The 13,153-nt window shown below is 37.8% G+C and overlaps 1 protein-coding gene across 1 annotated transcript; it reads right to left on the reverse strand.

The window, feature by feature from the left end:
* Positions 1–3,043: 3,043 nt before the first annotated feature.
* On the reverse strand, positions 3,044–8,810 carry fdx2 (ferredoxin 2). The gene is made up of 5 exons (XM_036570083.1): positions 8,630–8,810; positions 6,650–6,704; positions 6,108–6,214; positions 5,521–5,608; positions 3,044–4,888 (listed from the first exon to the last, which is right to left on the reverse strand). The coding sequence occupies exons 1-5, from the start codon at positions 8,808–8,810 to the stop codon at positions 4,732–4,734; spliced, it is 588 nt and encodes a 195-aa protein (XP_036425976.1). The 3' UTR covers positions 3,044–4,731.
* Positions 8,811–13,153: the final 4,343 nt, after the last annotated feature.

Below are 13,153 nucleotides of genomic sequence, written 5' to 3' on the forward strand. Positions count from 1 at the left end.
TCAGCTTTCGAACAGTCATGTTCATCTGCTGTCTGATTGGAAAGTAAATTATAAGTGCTGTCTATAATGTTTGCTGCTCCACGCCAAACATCAGATGTTGCATCAACTGTGACTTCTCTTGAGGACACCAAGTATGTGTCTGGAACAGGCAGTGCAGAAGAAGAGCATTCCATAACGTCTGTGTGCTCAACAACATCAGCTTTACTAGTTGTGCATGGGTCAACTTCTCCCTCTTCTCCATGCATTTGTTCGCAGTGCAGCAGTCTCTCACACTGGAGGTTTATGAGACTCATCACCTCCCATGGACTGCTGCTCTGAACATTGTTCAGCACAGAGAAGGCTCCTGTGAAGCCAGGTTGCACCTCAGAGTTTTTCTTCTGAGCTTTTTGGTCTGAGGGAGTAGCGTGGCAAGCAATGGATATGGTCTCCTCTTTGAAGTGAAGTCCCTCTGTGTCCAGACTGTAGTGGTTTGAAGGTGTAGCAAGTTTGGTGGCCTCCTGAAGTAGATATAAGATGGAAGACTGGGATACAGAAAAGTCTTCTAGATCCAGGTCCTCTTGGGCACTCTGAGGGCAATGTCTGAGGTCATCTGGAGTGTCAACTCCTGAACTCATGGTTTGTTGCCTATTTACTGGGCAAAAGAGTGTTCGTTTAGGAACATAACCCAGCAAACAGTGTAAATTTGTTAATGTATAGTGATATTCCTAAATAATTCCAGACGGAAAGTTCTCTACAAAATGAATAAAATGGTTCTTAACGCCTCCAGATAGGCTACCATACAGGGCTGACAAGAACGTGGTTTGTAATTATACGAGAAAACGATATAAAACTTCATATTTACGACTAAGACTAGTCTTTACAGTCTTCACACAGGCTAATACACCGTGTGTACAACAGAGACTGTCTAAATTTAAATAAAACATCGTGTTTTTTTAGTCTGTTACTCACGACATTATTCCCTCAGGTAGATTTTCTTCAGAAATTATAACGTAATCCTCTCTGAAGTGATGCTCAGAAAACCGGCTCGAGCTCCCTCAGCCTGCGCGCGCACCTTCACGAGCACTAGATTAAATCTTATTCACCTTTAACACTATTATAACAAACTTAAATTTGGGCACAAAAGATATAAAGATGTGTTCCTGTAGTAACTGGCAATACTCAAACCCCACTGAAGCTAATCTCACCCAACTATCTCTTCACAAACGATATTAATTTTGGCATAATTAGTAATTACTAACCCCAAATACATTCAACCTACCTCATAAAAACAGCCCTGTAAACTTCTCTCAAACATCAAAACGCTCTTTTTCATTACTTTTAAAAATTGAGAACGTTCTGTTTCACGTGACGTTGGGAAGTCAGGTGACCTCATAGAGCAGGTGTAGCTGATTTCGAACTTGGCCAATCATAGGGAACTCATTTAAAGGGCCTTTTATACTTCATTTTATTCTTTTTTTTCTTCCTTGAGGTCCTCTGATGACATTCACGTGATTTTATGTACCACAAACAGTCATTAATTAATCTTTACACTTTACAACCTCTCTTAATTCCTTACAATTAAACACTGTTTTTGTTACTGTGCCTTTAAGCCTGATATATATATGTAAAGGATCTTTGTTCTGATTGGCTGCCCTGTTTTGCACCTTATTCACAAAGCAGTCCGGCCTGAAACAGGCCTTATGACTTCTTTACAAAAGGCTGGGACTATACTGCTGCAGGCTGAAGCTGTGTATATACACTATGTAGCCAAAAGTACGTGGACACTCCTCGACAGTAGAACAGGTCAAGAGCTCAGTGGCTTTAAACATTGCACTGACACATTTGCCACAAGCTAGCTGAAATTTCTTTCTTGCTAGATCTGCCCCAGTCAACTGTCAGTACTATTACTGTGAAATGGAAGCATATAGGAGCAACAAGAGCTCAGTCACAAAGTGGTAGAAGATGCAAACTCAGAGCAGGACCACTGAAGAGCTGAAGCACACAGCACCTATTCTTTGTTGAATCACTCACTACAGAGTTGTAAACTGCCTCTGGAAGCACGTTCAGCAAAAGAACCATGTGTCAAGAGCTTCATGAAATGGGTTTCCATGGCTGAGCAGCTGCACACAAGCCCAAGATCAAAATGCACAATGCCAGGCATTGGGTGGAGTGTTGTAAAGCACGCCACCACTGGACTCTGGAGCAGTGGAAATATGTTTTCTAGAGTGATTAATCACACTTCACTATCTGGCAGTCTGATGGACAGATCTGGATTTGGCGGATGCCAGGAGAATGCTACCTATAAGAATGCATAGTATTGACAGTAAAGTTTTGTGGAGGAGGGATAATGGGCTGGGGCCCCTTAGTTCTAGTGAAGGATAATGTTATAATGTTAATACTACAGCATACAAAGACATTTTAGACAATTTGAAATGTTGCAGAGGAGTGTTATAGCCACAAAGCCCCCCCACAAACACACACCTCCATATTAATCTCTTTGGTTTTGGAATGAGATTTCCAACAAGCTCGTATGTGTGCAATGTCAGGGTGTCCACATACTTTTGTCCATGTAGTATATGTAAATGCCCAAACTTTCACAAAAACAATGAATTGAATGAATGGTATTTTTAAAAACTTTAACCAAGTTTACATGCTTCATTAAACTCTTATTTTAAAAAAGTACAACAAATTGTCTTTAATGATATTGGCCCTTGGAAAATCTCAAATGGCTCCCTACATAGGTCTTGAAATAATAGCTCATACATCAAAAGTGCATAATAAAGTGTAACAAAGAGAAATTTGGGATTCAGCCACACATACAAAATTCCCAGTGAACTAGATAACTCACATAGGGTACTACATAGGGAGCCATTTGAGTCTGAATAGACTACCTACTCATATTTTCCACCACTTCCACTACTACTCACTGCTACTGAACTTAAGTAACATTTCAAATATTAGTTTTTCAAAATGTGATGCTTTTGCCTCTCTAGATGTTTACATTCACATTCCTGTTGGCCTGCTGGAGAACTCTTGTTTATGTAAGGCACCACAACCACACATGTTTAAAGGGAAAACTACACTTTATTTACCAGACCTTGTACAGATTCAGGTTGAAATGTTTGCCTGTTTTCATAGTTGTGCGCATATATAGACGATTACAGTACAGCAGAAGTGAAGGCTATGTATCAGGTTAGGTGATCCAGAACAATAATGCACAGTTTCTTCGTCTTTTAGTGTGGTTTTATGCATTATATGTGAAATCTCCATAATGCATTTCAAAAGCTATAGAACTACACAAACATAAATGCTCTCTCATAATACTGACCAGAAGTTCCATAACCAAAGGTAACTTGCTCTGATCCACTGTTCATTAAAGGTCATGTCTCTATCACCTGAGAAGTGAGAACCTGTTCATCATAGATCCAAAACTCTAGTGTCTGTTTTCCTAAACAAGTTTAGGCCAGAGACTAAAGTACACTGCCTACTGAAATCTGTTTAGTCTGTGATTATAGTCAAAGGGGAACTCCACCAATATTTCAAAATTGCTGAACAATTCTGTCACTGAGATGTAAACAAAGCCATTCAGAGTGGTTTGATTTGAAATGTGCATTGTAGAGAAACTTAACATTTCAGATTTCTTCACAGTGGTGGTGATAGGAACCAGGAGTCACAATGTCTACAAGGCAAATATAACGATTTTATTTACTATTCAAAATGAACAGGGAAATGACACGTGTCTTCTAAGTCAAACAATGGTAAATATTAAGGGGGGAGCTTTTTTGTGGAATTATTGCCCTAATATCAATGTGCATGTACCTCTCCATTGTGACTGGATGTTAAAAAAATACATTTTAAGCCAAAACACACGTCTCAGGCATCAGGCAGCGTACCTGCAATCATTTTATGTAATAACTTTCTGTGAGGTAGCTTTTAGAGGCATTAAACACTTCAGACGTCTGCTTCCTATCACCATCGCTGTGGATAAGACTTTGACAATGACACTGTTTACACCTTAACTTCATTATGTAGAAATTCAGAAATATGAAAGCAATTTTGCATGTGGAAAACTTACACTTATAAGGGGGTAACACCATCAAACAATACTTCCATTTAGATTTCCTCAAGCCTCTGGAGAGATTAATGTAAATAGGTTTTCAAGCTCACAAATAACTTTATGAAATGAAAAAACAAAATGGAAGACTGGGTGATGTTTATCTCTGGATAGCCTATAGCTTACCTTTACACATATGAATGATTGTCTGGAAACGTAATTGTGCGTCTGACTGCTGTGCGTAACGCGGAATGTGTCCTTCACTACGGCCGACCCTTCTGGACCTGCAGAATTCTAGAACGGAACTTTTACAATTGTAACTGAATAGACTCTAGAATTTCCAGTCAAGTTGTGGCATTCTAGCTGAGCAAAGGACAAATCTGCTTTCTGTAAAGCATTAGCCTTTTTAGAGCCTTTTAATAAGCAGATACCATATTGTACTCCTTACTACATACCCCTGGAAATGAAGTCAAGTCTTTTTGAATCAGAAGGTGTCCATTTTCGAGACACCGATCAATGTTTATGGACTCTTTTAATGCACTTGTGGGAAGAAATCTGAGTAAAATCTTAGATTTTAGTGCGTGTTCTCCACAGTGCTTACACATTTAAAGGGGAGACTCTCAGCCTTCTAGATAAAAGACTCCTCCCACATCTGCCTTCAGCCCTGACCTCTGCCCTCTTTACTCAGTCCAGCGCTCTCAGTGAGGTTTGGGCACATGGCCATCCACGTAGAAGTTTCGTGTGACCTTGGGAAGGGTCAGCTCCATGCCGTCAAGCTCGGGCGTCAAAATGATCTGGCAACCCAGTCGTGAGTTCTCCTGCAGCACAGGGGCCATGTCCAACATGTCGTCTTCCCTTTAGGGTTAAAAAGATGTTACAAGTACATTATATGCACAAAATATATGCAGATAAGCATTGGTAGTATTCGTACATTAATAAATTACTAAAGTACTCAGACATTGTAAATTACTTTGAAAAATTTGTAGGAATGCAGGTGTCGGTCTGGTGGAAGTACTAGTGAAATACAGTCGTATGCAAAAGTTTGTACACTCCCTGGTCAAATTACATGGTTTGTTGATTTTCTTAGCACAAATATAAAATTCTTTGAAAGGAACAAACTTAAAATGTCATTTCTGTAAATTTTAGTGCATAAAATATATAACAAAAATATAAAATGTGCCATAACTCTTGCACAGGCTAGTTTTATGCTAGTTTTAATGTTCTTTTTTTCTATACATATGTTACATTCAACAGTGACTGTGCATTAAAAATGTGCAGAGGTGTGTTCTCTATAGAGGATGTGTTAACTTATTTTCACTTAGCAAATCAACAAAACATGGGTGCCCATACTTTAGCATACAACTGTATATACAAACCATGGTTATGCAGAGTGCTTCAATCAGCAACCTGCTGACATTTCAAGTTCTAACACAGTATGAGCTGACCTAAAAAGAATGACTGTCAGGGTGGTTATAATGGCTTGTTACCTTTCTACAGGTTCGGGGAGTTTATCATAGTATTCATCTTTCACATAAACATGACAGGTGGAGCAAGCCAAGGATGCCTCACAAGCCCCTGAAAACAAAGCAGTTAAAAAATTAAACCATTACTACATCTGTTGTAAACATGCCTACTCTTATCCTTCAGTGCTGGAGAAGTTGTTCGAACAAGACTTTTCGATATAAAGGGCTCATATTTAACGTTTATCTTGTATTTGATTTTTTCCCCTCAGGTGCACTTAGTGAGGTACCGTTAGTGTGGTTTTATGTACTAAAAAACATCATAATTACTTTTTACTTTTAACCAAAGCAGTGCCTTCTGTAAGTATTGTAAGTATTAGCACAATGAAATGAAAATCTTTCAAGACTATTTCTACATGCTATTTTCAAGAACAGAATACAAAAGTGCAGCATATCCTGCGTGTTCTGTGGTGGTATTTGCACATATGTGTTTCCCCATTATCTTGCATATCACTCTGTCCCTGCTCCTAAGACAACTTCTACAGGATCCTCATAGAATGACAAACTTTTGTTTATGAAGCTACAAAAAAAGACTAATAAAAACTAGAGCTCACCTTCAAGTTCTATGCCATGTTTTTGCGCTAAATACAGGACGTTGTCTCCTACTTTACCCTTCACTGGGATTCTCTTTCCAGACCGGTCAACAAACACCACATTAACGCTGCATCAGGTGACATGAGGGGTAGAACAAAGCATACTGTTAGGCACACTGATGCAAGAATTACAAATATATTATCATAATATATTATGAAACCTAAAAAGGTGCCATAACTTTTGCACAGGCTACAATATGTTAAATTCAGCAAATAAAAAGTAATTGTGCATTAACAGGTGCAGAAGTGTGTTCTTTAGATGTGTTCACTTCTTTTCACTTAGAAACCCCAAAAAAGGTCATTTGACAACCTTTGCACACAACTGTATGCTGCACATAAAATATTGTATAAAGGCTAAACAATAAGCTAAGCCACACTATTTAAATCTTCTGAGAAAGAACTTGGCAGTGGGGAAAAAATTAGCTTAACAAAATGTCTATATACATAAGAATGAAGTTTATACGTATAATATAAAGGTTCTAGAGAGAGCTGAAGTAACGCACACATCCTCGTCTGTGTCCTCAACGTTAGATCTGCCCTCCTCACTCTGGTGTCGATCTGAAATGATAAACCACAGTGTGAGTAAACAACACAGCAATGAATCTAACAAAGACAGCTTCATCTACTTAAGTGCTGTGCCTGGACTTTTCCTGTTCTCCCAGCCAAACTCTCATAATGAGATTTCACCGTGATGTTCCAGAACAAGAAGTCGTGATTGAGCTGCTACAGCCTGTTACAAGTAAGGAGAAGTTTGTGGACACCTGCTCATCCAGTGTTTCGTCTGAAATGAAAGGTATTAATAGGGAGTTTATCACCCCTATGCTGCAATAACAGCCTCTACTCTTCTGTGAAAGCATTACACTAGATGTTGGAATTCTGCTGTGAGGATTTAATTGCATTAAGCCACAAGAGCATTAGTGAGGTCAGGTACTGATGTTAGATGATGAGTTCTGAATCACTTCAATTCATCCCAAAGGTACTGGATGGAGCTCCATCACTCCAGGAAAAAGTTCCACTGCTCCACAGCCCAATGCTGTACCCTTCTAGCCTATGCCCGAGCAAGGAAGGCGACCTTAGGTTCACATGCTGCCTCTCCAGAGTGTCCTATTTTATTAATGAATACTTTTCTTTAGACACCATACAAGCTGTGCATGCATAGGTGAATGCCTGTGTTGACAATGGGTGCATCTTAAAGTAAATGAAATCATGCATTAGAAGGACCGTCTGGATACTTTTGGACACATAATGCAAGTCTGGAATACATAATGCAAGTCTGGAATGACTGGAATATTTCCCAACATTCAAAATACAAACTCAAAATTAAATAGGGGAAATTTTAGAATATAGAATCTGGAACAGCATACATTAGCAATTTCACTGAGGTTTCAAAATTTCTGCATAAACAAAGTCATTCAGGGTGGTTTTGGTGTGAAATGCTCTGTTCTACACTCTTAAAAAAGGTGGTTCTTCAAGGGTTTTCTAGTAAAGAAAATGGTTGTACATTGAACTATGAACACTCAAAGAACCATTTGTATGATTAAAACAAAAAGGCTCTTTGCCTCATGAAAGGGTTCTTCAGACTGACAGAGAACGTGCTGTAGATGGTTCTATATAGATTTTTTTTTTAATGGTTTTACATAGCACCCAAAAGAGTTATTATATTGTTACGATGTTAAGCTTGTAACCATAGAAGAACCCTTTTGGGTGCTATATAGAATCCTTTTCAAAAAGGTTCTATATAGAACCATCTGTAGCACATTCACGCATATTAACCCATTCAAGAACAACAAGGCTTTCATGATGGAAGGAACCCTTTAATCAGGCAAAAGGTTCTCAGAGTGTTCATGGTTGTATACAGAACCATTTTCCTTACTTAAGAACCTTTGAAGATCTTTTTGAATTGTATGGAAACTTCTAGAGTCAGAGCTGTTCATAGTGGTGGTGATAGGAAACACCAAGTGTTTAACACCACAAAAAAAAATTCCTCACAGAAAGTTATCATACGAAAGTGTTTAGGAATACATTGCCTGATGTCTGAGACATTGTTTTATGATAGTTTTAAGAAGGTTTTGGCTTAAAATGTTATTTTTTAAAATTCACTCACGGTGGAGAGGTACATGCAGGGCATTGTTCGAAGGCAAAATATTCCCCAAAGAAAACTTATTTTTCATATTTACTTCTATTTTATCACCATCCACAACATTACATATAAAAACTCAGAAAACAGCTGTGGATTTATTGCTGCTTTTGGATAACTTAGTAGATAAAATGACCGTATTTGTGTTGCAGACATCGTGACCCCTGGTTATTATCACCAACACTGTACAGAAATCTGACTCAGTAAGTTTCTCTACAACGAACCATTTTATACTAAACCACTCTGAATGACTTTGTTTACATCTTAAAGAGTGAAATTATGCAGAAATTTTGAAAAACTCGGTGGAATTCCCCTTTAATGTTAATGAAAGCTGGGCTCGACTCACTGATGGAGGTCTGCAGTTGTCTGTTAGGCGCCGAGTAAAGCTCCATGGCCTTTCTCCCTCTGGCTGAAGTCAGCACGACTCCGCTGCACATATTCAGCCGGTAAAACGGACAGACGGTGCAGTCCGGAGCGACTTTACCGAGCCTCACGCTCAGAGCACGGACCGCAGCGGCGGCCGCCATGACGGTGTTTTCATCACATGGCTCCCAGCAACCAATCAGAAAAGAGAGCGCTCTGATGACGCAATCAACACGTCTTCCTTATAAAATAACACTTTTTTTTTTCATTTTTGTTTGAATTTGTAACACAAATTGTCTATGATTTCATCCTCAACATATGTTATTTATTTCTATATCAATTATAAAATACTATTTATCTGTTCATATTTTGATTTTAATTCAAGGGTTTCGTTCCAAATCGCTTTATAGACCATTTTCAATCATTTTCCTTTGTTGTTGTTGTTGTTGTTGGAACTGAACTGTACACACACTAGAAATATCAAAAACATATTATGATTAATACCACCTTTATTACAGAAACAAAACAGTGTTTTCCATTAGTTATACACACTTTAAAACGATGGTTCTTCAAAGGTTCTTTAGATCCATTTCATGCTTAAATGTGTCTTTGCCTGGTAAAATGTTTCTATGTAGAACTTTTTTTTATTCTTTTTTTATACTTTTTTTACTTTGTTATGATGTAAAGCTTGTAATAATAGAAGAACCCTTTTTGTGTGGTGCTATGTAGAGCCATTTTCAAAAAGAGTCTATATAGAAACATGTAACACACATTCTCCATCAGTCTAAAGAACCATTTCACCATGCAAAGAACCATTTAAGCATGGAATTGTTCCATATAAAACTCATGGTTCTAAATAGAAACATTGCCTTTACTCAAAAATCTTCTTTTTAGTATGTAGACTTATGTCAGCTGTCATTCTTTTAAAAAAAAAATTGTTCCACCCAAAATTGTGACAAATGGATTTACAGCATTGTGGAATTCAACATTTCAAATGTACAACTCTGTTTCCAAAATTTGGGATGCTGTGCAAAATGTAAATATAAAACAAAATGCAATGATGTGCAAATCATTTAAACCCTATATTTCACTGAAAATAGTACAAAGATAACAAATCAAATGTTAAACTGAGAAATTTTTATTGTTTTTTAAGAAATATGTCCATTTTGAATTTGATGCCAGCAACGCATTTCAAAAAAAGTTGAGATAGAGGCATGTTTATCACTACGTTGCATCACATCAACTCTTGTTTTAACAACATTTTTTGTAAGCGTTTGGAAACTGAGGAGACCAATTGCTGTAGTTTTGAAAGTGAAATGTTTTCCCATTCTTGTTTGATATAGGATTTTAGCTGTTCAACAGTTCAGGGTCTCTCATATTTTTGTTTCATAACGTGCCAAGCGTTTTCAGTGGGCGACAGGTCTGGACTTCAGGCAGGCCAGTTTAGCACCTGGACTCTTTCACATTGGAGCCATGCTGTTGTAATACATGCATAATGTGGTGTGACATTGTCTTGCTGAAATAATCAAGGCCTTTCCTGAAAAAGATGTCATCTGGATGCCAGCAGATGTTGCTCCAAAACCTGTATATATCGTTCAGCATTAATGGTGCCTTCACAGATGTGCAAGTCACCCATACAATGTGCACTAATGCACCCCTCATAACCATCGAGGATGCTGGCTTTTGAACTGTGCGGTGATAACAAGTCAGATGGTCCCTGTCCTCTATAGCCCAGGGAATGCAGTTTACATAATTGCTAAAGAGAATTTTTGTCAGATCACAGGACATTTTCAACTTCTCCTCAGTCCATCTTAAATGAGCATGTGATGGCAGTATTTACCCTAAATGATGAAATCCCCAAGTTCTTTGATATTTTACTTTAGAAAAACATTATTCTTGATTGTTGCGCTATTTGCCTGTGCAGTCTTTCACAGAGTTGTGAACTCTCCTCGTGTTTATTTCTGAAAGACTCAGCCTCTCTAGGATTCCTTTTTTATATCCAATCATGTTACTGACCTGTTTCCAATTAACCTTGTTATTTGTGAGATGTTCCATCAGGTGTTTCTTTTAGCATTACTCATTAACCTTACCAGTCTTTTGTTGCCCCATCCCAACTATTTTGAAATGTGTGACTGGCATCAAAATCAAAATAGGCAAATACAAAAATGGGCAAACACAAAAATGAGGAAATACAAAAAAAAATAGTCTTTGAACTATTTATAAATAAATATAGACTTTATAGAAAGATTTGCACATCATTGCATTCTGTTTTTAAATTCACATTTGCACAGCAGGTTCTTCTGTTGTTACAATGTCAGGCTTGTGACAACAGAAGAACACTTTTTGGTACTATATAGAACCCTTTTTGAAAAAGTTCTTTATAGAACCATATACAACACATTCTCCATCAATCTGAAGAACCATTTCATGATCCAAAGAGCAATTTAGTCAAGAAAAGGGTTTTTTGAATGTGCAATCTATATAGAACCATTCTCTTTACTAAAGAGCCCTTGAAGAACCATCTTTTTAAGTGTGTACACTCTACGCAAGAGAAACCAAATCTTTGACCAACTACATAAACAAAGTAATAAAAATTGAATAATTAAAAAAAAGGATAAATAAAATAAAAAGCTTCGTACCCCTACATATGGCTGGCTTGGGGGTCCGAAGCGCCTGCAAATAGTAGCAACAAACGGCCTTGCTGGTAGTGCTTTATTTCGACCCCGGGCTGTAGGTGATTTGTCCAGCAGAGGGCGCGACAGGTCAAATGATGCTCCTCGAGGGTGAATAGAGGTGAACTGCTGAGGTAAGAATATCAAATTCAGGTCCAGAAAACAAATGTTTTCCCCTTCTAATCACAAACAACGATCTACGTCGAGCCACAGATCACACCTGTGATTTCATCAGATATAACACACCGCTGTACTGCTTAAACCGTAAACAGGCCAACTGTAAAACTCTTAGATGCAAATAACTTCACAAGTAAAGCAAATGTGCAGCTAATCTGGTCTGGCCATCTCCCTTGCAGCCCTACAGTAGATTAGTATGCCTGCATGCTGGCTTCCTGAACGAGACACAGAACACAGAGAGCTCTTTTGTCTTTACAGAACAAAAAGTTAATCAAAGCTTTCCTGAGCTCTTCCTGTCTCGACGTTCTAGCTTACATTTACATTTAAAGCACAGCTGAAATTACCTTGCAGTATTAAATACATCAGCCACTCTAATCTGAGGGAACAGTTCAGTGTCCCTCAGAGCTCCCAGATCACTCACTGAATGCTGTTTGATTTCCATCACAGAGATGGTCAGGCTGGATGTTTAGGCTGGATGTTTAGGCTGAAGAGCATCGTGCAGCTTTCAGAGTGTGTTTTTTTTTTCATGCCACAGGCAGAGTAGACTCCTCCACCTGATGGCAGCTGGAGATTAAATGCAGGCACATCTGTGTTATCAACCCAGGCTTTTCTTTGCCAGTCCTGTATGTCAAACTGACAACATCTTTCTCAGAAGAACTTCATAGTTTCCACCTGAAAGTTTAGCATAGTTTCCTAATAATAGCTAACATTATTCTTTTTTACTTTTTTTTCTCTGCCTTAAATATTTAGGACATAAGCCTGACATGTTATAAGTTGTCTACTGGTAGGAGTTTTCATGCAGTCATGTAGAAATGTAATTCATGACTACATGATATATAAAAGGCTACATACCCCCACATACTGCTGGCATATATGTGTGTGTTTGTTTGTAAAATGAAAATATGAGAATAAATACAAATAAACATAAATGCAGTAAAAAAAATTACAAGAGGTTCTTATTTAAAATTAGCTGGGCTGCCACAAATAGCTTGTACTGTATGAATATATATATATATATATATATATATATATATATATATATATATATATATATATATATATATATATATATATATGTGTGTGTGTGTGTGTGTGTGACATATATATATATAAAACCATTTCTAAAGCGCTCCTTAAGCTCAGTATTTGCAGTTGCCTGCCTGAGACTTGTGCACAGTCATGTATGTATATAAATGAGAGGTGAAACTGTGGTACTCTTGTTGTATTTAACACATTTCCATGTTCTGAGTCACTTGGCATGTTTAAAAGCATAAACTGAAACAACTGAAGCTATACATGGAGTCAGTGGTGAAAGGAAGAGAGTGATCTGTTTCTATAATAACATAGAATAATCTGTATAAAGAACCTGCACACTCGAACCAAAAAGGGTACTATATCATACCGACTGACTCATAACACTAGCAGAGTTGATTTCTTTTTTTTGCTGAGTTTAACACATGGGACATAAAACATAACTTTTGCATATATGTTTTACAACTGCCTGTACCACAGAAACCTGGCAGACCCCCCTTTTTTAGAGTGTACTGTATCTTTTACAGTGTTTCCACTCCAGTACATTGTCTAACTGCGTGCTGTGTTAGTTTTAGTACTCGGCTGTGGGAAGAACTCTTGAAGCCTGAATCTAAAACCCACATGTT

Source organism: Colossoma macropomum, unplaced genomic scaffold, assembly GCF_904425465.1.
Source record: "Colossoma macropomum unplaced genomic scaffold, Colossoma_macropomum, whole genome shotgun sequence".
Lineage (NCBI taxonomy): Eukaryota > Metazoa > Chordata > Actinopteri > Characiformes > Serrasalmidae > Colossoma > Colossoma macropomum.

What these genes read in the sequence shown, in the direction of transcription:
- fdx2 (XM_036570083.1), bottom strand. Translation starts at nt 8,810, where the DNA reads ATGGCGGCCGCCGCTGCGGTCCGTGCTCTGAGCGTGAGGCTCGGTAAA. An exon ending in ACAACTGCAGACCTCCATCA is followed by an intron (nt 6,705 to 8,629) that starts GTGAGTCGAGCC and finishes TTATCATTTCAG; the next exon opens with ATCGACACCAGAGTGAGGAG. An exon ending in GAGGACACAGACGAGGATGT is followed by an intron (nt 6,215 to 6,649) that starts GTGCGTTACTTC and finishes CACCTGATGCAG; the next exon opens with CGTTAATGTGGTGTTTGTTG.